The sequence below is a fragment of the Pipra filicauda genome, unplaced genomic scaffold (genome assembly GCF_003945595.2).
Source record: "Pipra filicauda isolate LSUMZ 115617 unplaced genomic scaffold, ASM394559v2 scaffold382_size682953_pilon, whole genome shotgun sequence".
Lineage (NCBI taxonomy): Eukaryota > Metazoa > Chordata > Aves > Passeriformes > Pipridae > Pipra > Pipra filicauda.
Window position 1 is genome coordinate 147,865 of NW_024104512.1, and position 14,196 is coordinate 162,060.

The 14,196-nt window shown below is 50.9% G+C and overlaps 1 protein-coding gene across 1 annotated transcript in view; it reads right to left on the bottom strand.

Moving 5' to 3' along the window:
* The window catches only part of GALNT17 (polypeptide N-acetylgalactosaminyltransferase 17), a 217,027-nt gene that overhangs the window by 126,260 nt on the left and 76,571 nt on the right, over window positions 1–14,196 (bottom strand). Inside the window, exons 3-4 of the mRNA XM_027732398.2 lie at window positions 10,050–10,216; window positions 1,285–1,459 (exon numbers count right to left, since the gene is read on the bottom strand). Coding sequence (XP_027588199.2) covers window positions 1,285–1,459; window positions 10,050–10,216 — 342 coding nt within the window. The remainder of the gene's footprint in view (window positions 1–1,284; window positions 1,460–10,049; window positions 10,217–14,196) is intronic.

A 14,196-nucleotide genomic window follows, 5' to 3' on the forward strand; every position in this document is an offset into this window, starting at 1 on the left:
GGGTCTTTTTTTCTTTGGGATATGGTTTAATGACTCTGCAGCAACAAAATTCAGCTCTGGGACACTCAGACATGTTCAGAGCAGGGGGTTGTGCTCCTGGGCTCCCTCTGCCAACACAAGGGGTAACCTGCACTCTTGGTGTCTCCAGCAGTGGGTACAAAAGACCAGAGGGAGTCAAGCCACCCTGCAGAAACACCTCCTCTCTACCCCTAGAAAAAAGGCTTCAAGAGCTCAGTAAATAGGAGCTTCCTCAGTAGATCAATAAAATCAGGTGTGAGGGCTTAGTGACCTGGAGAGAGGAATGTTCAGCTGGGCATACAGATATCAACACAGGAGACAGCTCCTAAGGACACCCTTCAGCTGCACCGTTGTTACAAAGTCAATAACTGTGCAGAACTCTGGCTTCTTCCACAAACATGGACCATTTACTTCTTACACTTGGTTAAAGGGAAAAAAAAATCCCTCTCAGGCTCCTGTCATGATATAGATTCAACCTTAAGCCAGTTGAGCTCAAATGTTTTGAATCTCTCTGAAAAAAAATCCTTAAGAGACACCTTTTGCTGCTTCTGCACCTCTGCACTTATTCCCAGCAGCAGAGGAAACAAATCAATCCAAAGCATCTGAGCCTTCCCCACTGGGATCCAGCTTCAAAGGGCATGGAAATGGGAAACGCTTTCTCCTTCAGTCCCTTGTGATTGGGCTTTCTTAAACCTACAGAAATTACTTAAGGCTAAGGAAATGGGAAATCATCCCGAAAAATGGAACCAGGGAGCAGGGAAAGTGCAAAAAGGGAGGGAATAGAGAAGGATGAGAGGAAACAAGGGCAAGGGAAGGTTTTCACAGAATCCCAGAATGTGCTGAGCTGGAAGGGACCCCCAAGGATCACGGAGTCCAACCCTGAGCCCTGCACAGGCCCAGCCCCAAGAGTCACCCCCTGTGCCCCAGAGGATCAGCCAAACCCTCCCTGAGCTCTGGCAGCCTTGGGGCTGTGCCCACTGCCCTGGGGAGCCTGGGCAGTGCCCAACCAGCCTCTGGGGGAAGAACCTTTGCCTGAGATCCAACCTGAGCCTGCCCTGACACAGCTCCAGCCATTCCCTGGGGGCTGTCACTGTTTTCCTTGTATGCTCCCATCATTCCTTATCAGCAGCCATTCCATACAGAAGGAATTAACAGTCAAAGGACTGTCTGTCATTCTGCAAGGACACATCCTCACAAAACAATGCACTGGCCCTTGGTTGATTCATCACACCCCCTCCAACCAAGACCCTGAGGTTGAGCACCTACCAGCCAGCAGTGAACTCCACGTGGGCATCGAAAAATCCCGTGATCTGGCCCGTGGCAGCTTTCCAGCCTTCAATCCGGGCTCGGATCAGACCTTCCCTCTTCTGGTTGCGCACGACCTTCACCAGCCCCGGGTACCTCTTGTTCACGTACTCCTCCAGCGGCGCCTTCAGCTCCTCTGGAGAACAAGTGCCACAGAGAACCCGTTGGAAAGGTGCAACAGCTGCCACCTAAAATAAACCTGCCTTATAGACCTCCTGGATTGAGCACAACCCACAGAAGAGGTTCAAGGTTGCCAAGAACGCTGCTGTTGGATTAAGGAGCCCACGTGTCACCTTAGGGGCAAAGGGTAGGGAGAGGACAGTTACAGTCCTTTGTCAGATTCAGGTATCACCCCACTGAAAGAGAAGGATAGAGAAAAATCACCTGTGGATACCAGACATCAGCACCCTGAACTTCTGAGGGAGGTTTTGGCAGGAAGCATTGCTGGAATCCCAGAATCCCAGAACATGCTGAGCTGGGAGGGACCCCCAAGGATCACGGAGTCCAACCCTCAACCCTGCACAGGCCCAGACCCAAGATCACCCCCTGTGCCCCAGAGGATCAGCCAAACCCTCCCTGAGCTCTGGCAGCCTTGGGGCTGTGCCCACTGCCCTGGGGAGCCTGGGCAGTGCCCAACCAGCCTCTGGGGGAAGAACCTTTGCCTGAGATCCAACCTGAGCCTGCCCTGACACAGCTCCAGCCACTCCCTGGCTGCTGTCCCTGGTCCCCCCAGAGCAGAGCTCAGTCCCTGCCCCTCCTCTGCCCCTGCCCAGGAAGGTGGAACTGCACTGAGGTCTCCCCTCAGTCTCCTCTGCTCCAGCTGAACACACCAAGTGCCCTCAGTGTCCTCACACGCCTTCAAATCAAGGTCCTTCCCCATCCTCGTTCCCTCCTTTGGACACTCTCCAATAGCTTAATATCTTTCTTAGAAACGCTGCCAAACCCATCTGAAGTAACTCAGACTACACCAAAACTACATCTGAGCCTCTCTGCCCTCTCACTCAGCCTCACTGTGCCAGTCCTGGCACTTGCTGTTTGTTTTCCAAGCTTTGCCAGTAGAAAAGTTGAACACACCCCCACATACACTTTTCCAATGGGATGAAAGAGCTTTTGCCTTTATTCAGAAGATCCTCAGAGCACGTATCTTCTGCTCACTGGAAGGTGCAGATCCCTGTGCTCTGTTGTCCAAGCCTGTGTGGGTAACTGAGGCTGAGAACCTCGTGGACCCACAGCCTGAAGTCACCACCAGCAGGAAAACTCCTGATATAGTCCAAGTATTGAGTATAAAAGACACACAGGGCTTTGAAGGTGGAAGCACATGGAAGGTTACAATGAGGGGTAAGCACAAGTGCGTTTTTCCATCCCTTGGAAAAGTGCCAGTGCTCTGCCAGAAACCTTGGTCCTTTCAGTGCCTGTTGCATCAGTTCAATGCACAAAGGCCTGCGGGTGAGAGGAGCTCTAAAAGCTCAGCAATGCCACTGTGCACCAACACTGACTTAACGCCATGAAAGCACTTCCTAAAAATGTCTTTCATCCCTATGAGGCTTCGGGTCAGCAGAAAATTAAGATATGATCCATGATCTCACATTACAGGCTACTGCCCTTCACACATTCTCTCTCCAGAACAAAAATACAGGGGAAAAAAGCCACCATCAGAATCATCCATGTGGGAAAATACTTAAGACACGAGTTCCTACATGAAGGAAACACAGCAATGGAGAGCAAAAGAGTAAACAGCAAGTCCCATCTGCTTTGAAATCATCAAAGGAAAAGGATTATCTGTTCCCTTCCCTTCCACGCCTTCCTCCAAGCACAGAAAATGTGCTTTCTTCAGTCCTGCCTTTCTGGGCTGGCTCCCCTCACATCTCCATTTCCCCAAAGTCTCTTTTCTCATTTATGCTGAAGTGGGAATAAAAAGAATAAAGCAAATGAGCCCCTTCCTCAATTCAAAGCATCTGCATCACACTCAGCCATAACTCAGCAACTTCCATTTCATGCTGAGCCACTCAGAGAAAAAAACGGGATTTTATGGAGACAACAACTCTCCTGAATGGTTTTAAGGAGACAGAGACAGGGACTTTTTTGACAGATCAAACTCCACAAGGACAGCACTGGCATCTCAGGTGGCTTTGTCAGCGGGGAAGTAATTTTAAATTAAAACAATTAAAACAACTTCCACATTGGAGTTTTAATCTCAATGGAAGGAAAAGAGGAAAAATCCTCTTGGGAACTGTTTGAGCAGCTCAAAGGAGAGTGTGGCTCCAGTGAACAGGGAAGGGCTGTAAGAAGCAGCAAAGGGTTCAAACCTGAGAGACTCCTATGCCCACTGGGCTCTTGAGGAAATCCCCAAGGAGCCAGAGCCATGTCCTGCTCCTCCTGAGGGGCTGCTGGATGGCAGGAGGTGAGGGATGATGTGCTGGGAGCACAGAGGTCACCACACACCTGGGTCCGAGGTGACCGTGGAGAGATGGTGGGAAGATGTTCCTGATGTGGCTACACAACCAGCAATTCCATCCAAACCAAGCACTGCCACGGAGTCTGGAGACTCCTTTCTCTTCTGCACCCCGTGGTCCTCTTCCCACACACACTCAGGCATCCTTTGCTGACTGGACCATCCTTCAGAGCACACCCACACCATTCCTGTTTATTTAGGATGCAATCTGTGAATGTTTGATCTTTGCCATGGCACGAGCTGCTTCCTGGGAAGATTTGCAGAGAGAAACCCCACTGAAAACACCAGCAGGTTCTATTTCAATCCTGCCTTTTGTTCTCCATCTGTCCATATTGATCTTCCCTGAAGGGCAAGTCCAAGGAACTACAATCCAATAGACCTGTTGCTTTATTAAAAAAACCATCTGCCAGCTGCAATGACTTATGGTATCTATTGCAAACTATTTTATCACCTACACAGCTCGCTGGGAAATGGGCCTGCCAGAGAAATTGAGCCACCTGATGCCACTGAAAATAAGCAGTGCACGGACATCAGCCCAAATGCTCAGTGCTCCACACCCAAATCCTGCCCAAACCTCTCCAGACCCTGTTGAAGCTCCCAGGACTAAAGGTGGGAAGTGCCTGTTGACACACAGAGAAAGGAGTAAAGACCAACAGCATCAGAGAAGCTCAAGGAACTCCCAAAAGCAGCAAATTCCTTACTCAGCAATGCCCAGATGGTCCTGGGGGTTACACCCCCTCTACACCCCTAAAGAAAACAGAGTGGTGTTTGCCAGCTGGGTGGGAAAAGCCACCCGATAAGAGCTGTTCTGAGACACCCTGAGGGCTGCAGGACACAGCACCCAGGGCTGGGAGTGCTCCAGTGCCATGGGAGACACCAGCCCCTCTCATCCCACATTTTCACCTGCCTGAGACACCAAAGCCATCCCAGGGGGGGTTTCTGCTGCAGGAGCTCACTAAAGCAGCTCCTTCAACAGGCAATAAATACAGACAGACATTTTTGCAGGGAAACTCAGAGCCAGGTGAGTCTCTGAAGCTTTTTACCTGCAACTGTACAAGAGGAAACTGTGAAAGGGGAGCAGGTGAATGAATCAGTTCTCACAGAGGGTCACAGGCAAAGCTGGTCCCACTTGGGGCATTCCACAGAATCCCAGAATGTGCTGAGCTGGGAGGGACCCCCAAGGATCACGGAGTCCAACCCTCAGCCCTGCACAGGCCCAGCCCCAAGAGTCACCCCCTGTGCCCCAGAGGATCAGCCAAACCCTCCTTGAGCTCTGGCAGCCTTGGGGCTGTGCCCACTGCCCTGGGGAGCCTGGGCAGTGCCCAACCAGCCTCTGGGGGAAGAACCTTTGGCTGATCCACACGTGATCCACACGCCCAACCAGTCAAGTGCTTCTGCTCCTGACGTAGATGACCCAGAGGCTTTCCCAGCTCTGTCCTAAACTGGATGTCATAAGCCAACCCTGCCCTGGTCAGGCCCTCCTCTCTGAGTCTTGCATGCTTAAAGATCCTAAAACAACTAAGAAACTTAAAAAAACCAAAACTTTTGCTGAGATCCAACCTGAGCCTGCCCTGACACAGCTCCAGCCGTTCCTTCGGGTCAAGCCTCTGGTTCATTTGGTTCAGTGAAACCCAAACAGAATCACAGAATATCCCGAGTCAGAAGGGACCCACAAGGACCATCCAGTCCAACTCCTGCCCCTGCACAGGACACCACAAGAAGTTCAGGTTTGCTGCTCCCCTCCATGCCCTGGGAACCCCAAAAGCCTCAGACCTGAACACCAGTGGAGAGCACCAGGTGAGCTGCACTTAAACCACCCATCTCCAGCTGGAACAACTCCACTGGGGCTGGACCAGAGCCTGGGAAAGGCTGAGATGTGACTCAGCTCCTTGCAATTCTCCCTCTGAACAGAAACACCCCGAGCCAGCTCCTGGGGGAGTGAGAGCACACCAACCACTGCCGTTGCTGTTGAAATGAGCTGCAAAACAAGAAGTGATACATCAAGTCTCAGCTAACACGTTACTCCGAGGTAAATTACAACCCCGAGCGTGTCTCCCCGAATGTAGCCAGCTCCTTTAGCAGCCTTTTATCCAAAGGGTTGCTTTTAGACTTTTCAAAGAGATATTATCCCAGATTAAAAGCGCTAAAAGGCAGATGACAAAAGCAACAACAACAAAAAAAAGCAGGTGATGATTAAGCAACAGGCTCAGACAAAGTGTGCAGCTGGGAGATAACAGAGCATCTCAGGGGCACGTGGCTGCATCCCTCCACCAGCCCAGGAGCCACGTTATCACTCCCAAACACAACCTGCACACTGGCTTTGTAATCACACCCCTGCAACAAGCACAAATAAAAGCAGCCTCCAAAAAAGTCTTTACGAAGTGTAATGTGCAGCTCAGGGGGGAAGGGGGTTCAGACTGCAACTCCCCAAGCTTTCTCCTTTAAGGAGAGATTTTTTTTTCCCCCTGTTACCATACACTGGCATCTTTTATCTATTTACAGCTCAGACATAAAGCAGCAGAATGCCTGTGTTCATTATCTTTAATCTCTCACTGCACACTTTTATGTTGTGCAGTGATGTTGTACACACCACACGACAACAAAGCTGAGGGCAAGGAGTGCCTAAGGAGTCCTGAGGAGCAGTTTGTTCCAGTCTGAAAACCACACATCAGGCTTTGCTTCTGGCTGTGGAACTGGGCAGGGTTTACCTGAAGGGCACAGAGCAACCAGGTGGTGGCTCTTGCTCTACCCAGGGGGTTAATTTTAAAACCTGAAGCTGACTTGGGAATCCCAGGAGTCTTTTAAATATTTGGTGCTTTGTTGTTCAGTTACCCAGATATGTTGTGGTTCCTCCTGACAAAAGCTACACAAATCCCCCCAGCCACGGACCTTCCCGAGCCTTGAACAACTTTCCCAGAAGTCCAACACAGCTCCTGGGCTTGAGCCACTGCTCTCTGCGGGTCAACCTTCCCTCAGGTGTACAGAGGTGACCCCCAAAGGCTTTTCCCATCAGCCATACTCCATAGAAAATGTCCCTCCAACCCCACAGCTGCTCCCAAAGAGGCTGCAGCAATTCCTCCTCCTGTTCCATCACAGCCAGCAAAGGCACACCCACACAGCCCCATCCTCTGCTCAACACCAGCCCTTGATCCTCCAGGATTCATCTCTAAATCTTAGGGCTCACGAGGAACTATTTTCCTGTAATTATTTTCCTGTAGAAGCCAAATCTATTTATTACAACGACTTTGTTTGCAATATCCAAAGCATCAACTATATGATGTTGCTGCTGCTGCTCCCAATTATTGCCTCCCATTAGTGGGAACTCTATGACAATGTTATTGCCATTAATAATTCTTTGCTGTCATTGAAGCTCCTTGACAATGCTGAGAGTGAACACAGGAGACCCAGAGCCACTTTCTGGTTTGTATCATTTCTTTTACAGGAGAAAAGCAGATTATTACACGCTTGGGAGGAGCTCTTCATAAACATCTGCCAAGTTACCTCATTATCTTCCTTCAAATCCCTCCTTAAAAAATCTCATTTGTCGTGATGCCTGCAAAGACTCACCAGCAGAGCACTGACATTATTAACTAACCCTATCAGCTAAAAACATCACCTCCCTCCCCACACCCTCTCTCCTTGTATTCCATCCCAATGTTTTTGAGGACAGAACCACCTTGGGGTTGTACAACCTCCAGCACAGCCCTGGCTGGACCCTGGAAACTCATGATCCTGAGGCAACCTCTTGGTGGGATGCAGCAGGCACACTGCCTGCTGTGCAAGGAGATTTGGGATTTTCCCATCTTCTGCCCACCAGTTTGGGTCATTGCCCTGCATCCCCCTCCCTCGCTATGGGGGTGCTACAGGGCACTCCAGCACAGCCCTGGAGGTGTCCCAGGCCAGGCTGGACAGGGCTTGGAGCAACCTGGGCTAGTGGAAGGTGTCCCTGCCCAGGGCAGCTTTAAGGTCCCATCCAACCCAAACTCTTCTGGGATTCTGTGAGATCCCAGAGCTGGAAGGGCTTGAACACACCACAGGCTTTGGCCACTCGTTTGACTGCCCTGGAACACCCCACCACCATCCAGCCCCACCACTGGGCCCCACCAGCACTGTCCCAGCCCCCTCAGCACCCCCAGGGAAGGTGGTGCCTTGCAGGCTCAGCTGCAGATGAGGATTTGTCACCCTGCAGCCCCAGCCTGTGGGGAAGCTGCTTTCTGAAGGGATTTATTTTGTTGTCCTTTCAGAGCTCTGGCCTCACCATCACCCCCAGTGCCTCACACTGAGGGATTGGAAGAGGCTGTTCAGAAACACATTTCTTTGTGCATGGCCATGGCAGGAGAAGCTCAGCAATTATTCCAATGGGTTCTCTTTTAAAGAGCTTTCTTCTCTTCCCCATTGACAGGGTAAAATTTGGAGAAGGAGCAGCTCATTTTGATATTTCAAGTACCTCTAACGGTACTTCAAGTACTGGGTAACGTCAGATATTCCAGTGACAGATCACCTCCACTTCCCCTTCTCTCTCCAAATAGTTCCAGCTCTGAAATCCCACAGCTTCACTGGTGGACACCATCCAAGCTTTGCACTGGAGCTGCTGTGATTTCCACCAGCTGAGGAGCTGCCCTCCTGTTTCTTTTACTGGTAATTATAATTCATCAGCTCTCTGTGGTGCTCATTACTGTGGGATTTGAGTGCCTATTTTTCCAGGCTTGAATAGCTCGTTCTGTACCATCTCTTCTCACACAGAGTGTCTCAGAATCCTCTGGAAATGAGTTCTCCACGTCCTGCACCCTCCCTGCTCTCCCCTCTGATCCCAGCATCGCGTTTATTATTTTTTTAATAATATTAAAAGCATGCAGCACAACTGATGAAGGCAGTCGAAGAAGGCAGTAAGCAAAAATCTTCTTCATGAAGATTTTAACTATCCTAATGTCCTAATTCCACTATCCAACTGTATGTTGGAAGAAAAAAATGTCTTGGAAGAATCTGAGTCTGAAGGTGCTTCCCCTCCTGCAGTTCTGTGGGATCCAAAGCAGAAGGGAAGGGCAGGCAACAGCGACCAAGAGGAATTGGAACCAACATGTGTGAGGTGGGAAACCAAACATCCCCCTCCGGGCTTTGTCAGGGCCTGACTTGGGCGGGTCGGGTGGGTTTGTTTCCTCCTCTTCCTCTTCACTTCTCCTTTCCATACCACACCCAAAACATAAGGCAGGAGGGTCTCTGCAGGGTCTCACCATTTACAGACCCGGGGTGTTATTTTACAACAGGGAAACTGAGGCACACACAGAGAAGACCTCTGTTAACCCCACTGCAAGGGGCCAAGGCCCAACAGCTCCTGGCTCCAGGCTGCTGGCCCTCAACTCCACAGGAAACTAAATTTAGAGGAGCATCTCTGCACCAACAAAAGGGTTATTATTAGAAACAAGGACCCCCTGAAGGCAGAGCTCCTGGATGCTGCTGACCAGAAAGCTCAGAGGGATCTGTGGTTTCCTTTAGCCTTCCAGCTTTCAGCTGTGCTTTCAAACAACGACTACCTCAGATTTTAAGCGTGGTGTGATCCTGTTCTTTTTGTTTGAGAAGCAAAGAAACCAGTGTGGAGAACAAATCACACCCCGTGCCTCCCAGCACTGTCACCGTGCCCAAAATTAGGATGTACCAACAATTTTATCCCATTACAGAGACAGAGCAGCAGGACTCTACTGGTGGAGAGGGTCCCCTGGTGTGGTGTAGGAGCCCACAGCCTGTGGGTCCCTGCCACCAGGAACCTACTTTTCAGGACAGCACAATAATGACCTGCACTGTGTCTGCTCTCTGCACAGAGCCCCCAGTCCCTCACTGCTCCTCACCAGTCCCACTGTGACAAGGGAGGTCCAGACACAGCCCAGCACCTCTGCCCTGCATGACCCAAGCTTCGGGGGCTTCCTCATGGCCACTCCTGGACATATCTGGACACCATGGACACCCACAGCAGGGCTGGGGACTCTCAGTTTGGCAAGAGTCTTCACAGAATCCCAGGATGTGCTGAGCTGGGAGGGACCCCCAAGGATCCTGGAGTGCAACCCTCAGCCCTGCACAGGCCCAGCCCCAAGAGTCACCCTCTGTGCCCCAGAGGATCAGCCAAACCCTCCCTGAGCTCTGGCAGCCTTGGGGCTGTGCCCACTGCCCTGGGGAGCCTGGGCAGTGCCCAACCAGCCTCTGGGGGAAGAGCAACTCCTCCATGAGATTTTAAGAAATTAAACACCCTCCTGGTATTCTGGAGCTGGGAGATGCTGCTCACCTTCATCACTGTTGTCATCCACCAGGATGATCTCCTTGAGCAGGTGAGCCGGGGTGTGGTTGACGGCGCTGTGCACGGAGCGCAGGATCACCGACAGCGCCTCGTTCACAAAGATGAAGATGATGGAGATCTGGGGCAGGTCCTTGCCATACTTCAGCTCTTTGCACCTGGAACACAAAGGGCAGAGAGAGAGGCAGAGGGGTTAGCAGAGCTCACAGTGCAGAACTTCGAGGTGGGCACGTGTTTCATATGTGGTGCAAGACAACGGCTTCCATCTCCCAGCTGTGCACAGCCAGGGGTTCCAGCTGTGCACAGCCAGGGGTTCCAGCTGCCTGGAGATCCATTCCTTTAAGCAATGCTACCTGGAAAGACACAGCAACAAAGAGTATCCACCAGGATGAGGGAGCACCCAGGGCAGGGTGCAAATGCAGAGTTCATTTAACTGAGGTTGTGTTCGTGTGTCTGCGCTCACAGGACTGTGGGAATGTAACAAAGAGTGGCCTCCAGAAGACACAAAATGGCTTTAGTAGTTGGAGTGGAACTCCACATTTCCAGCTCTGTCCCAAGATTAATTGGTGCTTAGAAATGAGCCTTGTTCTTAAACGGCACTTATGAATTTTCTCCCCATTTGCTTTGGGAAGAAATGAATATAAAATGACCCTTGGCTAAATAGTCTTAATAAATGTTTCAGTTCTCTTAGCAGATACTTCTGAAGTACATCCCCATGAACTGGTGTCTTTGTACTTCACAGGCAGGGTGGTTAAAACCAAACACTTGTGATCACCTCCCTGGGTTTCAGGAGGAGTTGCTTAACTTGGGCAGGTTTGGTGGCCGGGTCTCTGCTCAGACACATTTCTGTGCATCAGAGGAACCTGCTCAGACGTGTTTCTGTGCATCCTTCCTCCTGGGAAGGAGTTCCCAGGTCACCCACCATCCAGCTCCATCCCCCACAAGCAACATGGACACACCAGCCCTTGAGCCAGGGACACCCCTGGAGCAGAACTTGGGCAGCTCCAAGTGGAAGAGTCCAGGTACCCCCAGCTCTGCAGGGAGCACACACCACTCCAACAAGATAGAGATGTTTCAGTGCCACACTTCATCCTAATCAGAGACCTCATCCCTCTGTTTGCACAAAGCAAACACGAGATCTTTAACGACTTCCAACGATTTAATTAAACTCTCCAGTTTTCCCTACAGTAAGTAAGTGTGAGGGAAGAAAAGAAGGAGCCTCCCTGCTTCCTCCCTGCATCCATGACAGATTAGACATCCAACATGAGCAGAGTTCCCAGAATTACAAGGAGTGAATCCTGCCCAGATAAGCAAAGAAAGACCAAATGCACCAGTGACATCCCAGTGTTGCTTCAAGCTCCTCGACTCCCCAATAATACCTCTGGATTTAATTGTGCTGAGTGTTTCTTAGGCAACAGCAGGAATTCTTCAGGCTCCAAAATGAGACTTGGGAGACAAAGATTTGCACAGAAACACAGTTCTTTATGAATCTTCTGCAGTTAAACAAGTTTGATGGTTGAAAAGGAGGTTGTATTTCTTGATTTAACTGTTGCCTGACCCAAGGCAAGCCAAGAGCTCTGCAGAATGGGATGTGCCAAACACTGAAAGGAGCTTCCAAAGGGAAGATCTTTAAAATGAATCAATGGCCATGAGAGGGCAAAGTGACAACTGACCCTGAAATCCTGCCCTGGAAGTCAAACTGAGCTGACTCTGAGATTAAAAAACTCCTTTTGGTTATGTTGGTACCTGCAGTGCTGAGGAGAAGGTTGTCACAGGAGCAGGAGTGTTTCCTTTTAATCATTGCTCACCTCTGGGCAGCCCTTCCCCCGAGGCAGCTCCGGGGGATAAAGAGCTCAGCTCATGATCAAAGAGGTTTGGAGGAAAATCCAAACCGAGCTCTCTGAGGTTCATCTGCTGCTCACTCCCCTTCCCCCTGCACCACTGCCATCAGGGTTCTCCTTCCCCCCTTGCTGAGGACAGAGATCCAGGGAGAGGAGGTAAGCCTGGGAAGCAGTGAGCAAGGCAAACCTCACATTTTTGGGGGGCACAAAGCTGTTAGAAGTTGTTAGAAACAGCAGCAATGGAGGGTACATGGGATGGGAAGTTTGGGCTGTTTGGTGGTTTGGGTTTTTTCTTCTAAGCATCTTTGAATAGACAAAGGGTTAATCTGGACTCTGTGGTTCAGCCTTAACTTCAGACCATTTAAGGCAGAGGCACAGGTTTGAGGGTTTGATCCCTGGAAAGCCCTGAGCTGGCAGTCAGGAGGATTTCCTGCAGCTCAGCAGGTCCCAGGACAGGAGAGGCTGCTGGGGTGCCCCTCACCCCAACTTACACACCTCCCTCCTCCCCTGCACCCTCCTGCACCCCAAAAGGTGGGAAATTGCTGCTGCCTTTAGTGTTTCAGGCATAGCCCTGAGGGACAGCTCAGAAAATCCAGCAGCCAGCCCAGATCCCAGCAGGAGCAGGGACAGGGAATGCACAGGTTATCAGACCTCACCTCTGCCCACATTTATTCCCCTCAGGTGAGAGAGCCTTTGGCTCTGTGCCTTCAAAATTCGGATCCCAGGCCAAAATACTTCCAAACTCAGGATTCAAGTCTCTCCAGCTATCCAAAAGAGGCTGCTCAGCCTGGAGAAGGGAAGGCTCTGGGGAGACCTCAGAGCCCCTTCCAGTGCCTAAAGGGGCTCCAGGAGAGCTGGAGAGGGACTTGGGACAAGGGATGGAGGGACAGGACAAGGGGCAATGGCTTCCCACTGCCAGAGGGCAGGGATAGATGGGATATTGGGAATAAATTCTTCCCTGTGAGGGTGGGGAGGTCCTGGCACAGGTTGCCCAGAGAAGCTGTGGCTGATCCATCCCTGGAAGTGTCCAAGGCAGGGTTGTAGCAACCTGGGCTAGTGGAAGGTGTCCCTGCCTGTGGCAGGGAGTGGAACAAGATGATCTTCCAACCCAAACCAGTCTGGGATTCTGTGACTCTCAGTTTTTATTTCTAACACTCAGCTCTTGCTGCATCTGCTCTGCCCAGTCTCAGTCCAGTGAGGGGAATGTTCAAGGGAACACTCCAGACATTTGAAAACTTTTACATTTAAATTAAATACAACGGAGAGAGCACCACAACACACTCCTGTCAGTGCCAGTGTTTAACCCATAGGGTTAAACAGCAGCACCTCATTTTATATTTAATTTAGCCCACGTTCGTTATCCCACCAGTACCAACTGTTGTCTGGGAAGTTTTTCCTCCACGTGCATCAGGTGCTCCCCAGCCAAGGGCACTTCTGCAGGTGGACCCAAGGCACAGGTCCTGCCACATTTTTGTCCCCATCACATCCTGCTGTCTCCAGCTAAACACAGGCTGGCATCTGCTTGCAGGACTTACATCAAAATATTGTGAATCAATAGCCAAAAGAAAGAGACACCTTAGAGTTTTGTCTCTCCTGTAGATCAGTGGGATATCAGAGTGAGAGGCATTTTATGTCCCATTAAATCATGCTCGAATACCTCCCATTAAATCACACTCACAAAACTCTCCAAGTTTTAAGAGGCTTGGGAAAACCTCCCAGTGCAATGGGTTTAATTTAAGGACCTTGCTGAGCTCTCATTGAGAGTGTTCTTGGCCTTAAACAGGGGGAAACTTAAACTCTGCCCTTGGTCTAAGGCTCAGGCCTGAAGTTGTGTCGGAGCAGGCTCAGGTTGGATCTCAGCCAAAGGTTCTTCCCCCAGAGGCTGGTTGGGCACTGCCCAGGCTCCCCAGGGCAGTGGGCACAGCCCCAAGGCTGCCAGAGCTCAGGGAGGGTTTGGCTGATCCTCTGGGGCACAGGGTGGGATTGCTGGGGTGTCCTGGGCAGGGCCAGGGGTTGGACTGGATGGTCCTTGTGCATCCCTTTCAGCTCAGGATATTCCAGGACATCTTTTTCCACTTCAGGAACAGACTGAGGAACTGAAAACAGACACCAGGCCCAGCAGAAACCTCTGCTCTGGACATCCATGGACCACTCCCAGTTCCTCCCCAGCCACCCCTCAAGGGACACAGGGATCCACACAGATGCTGAGGCCACAGAACTCCTGGACTTTGGCATCCACCACCTTTTTTGGGTCCAAGATCATCATTCTCCATGAAGCCCAGGTTTGCAACCGTTAG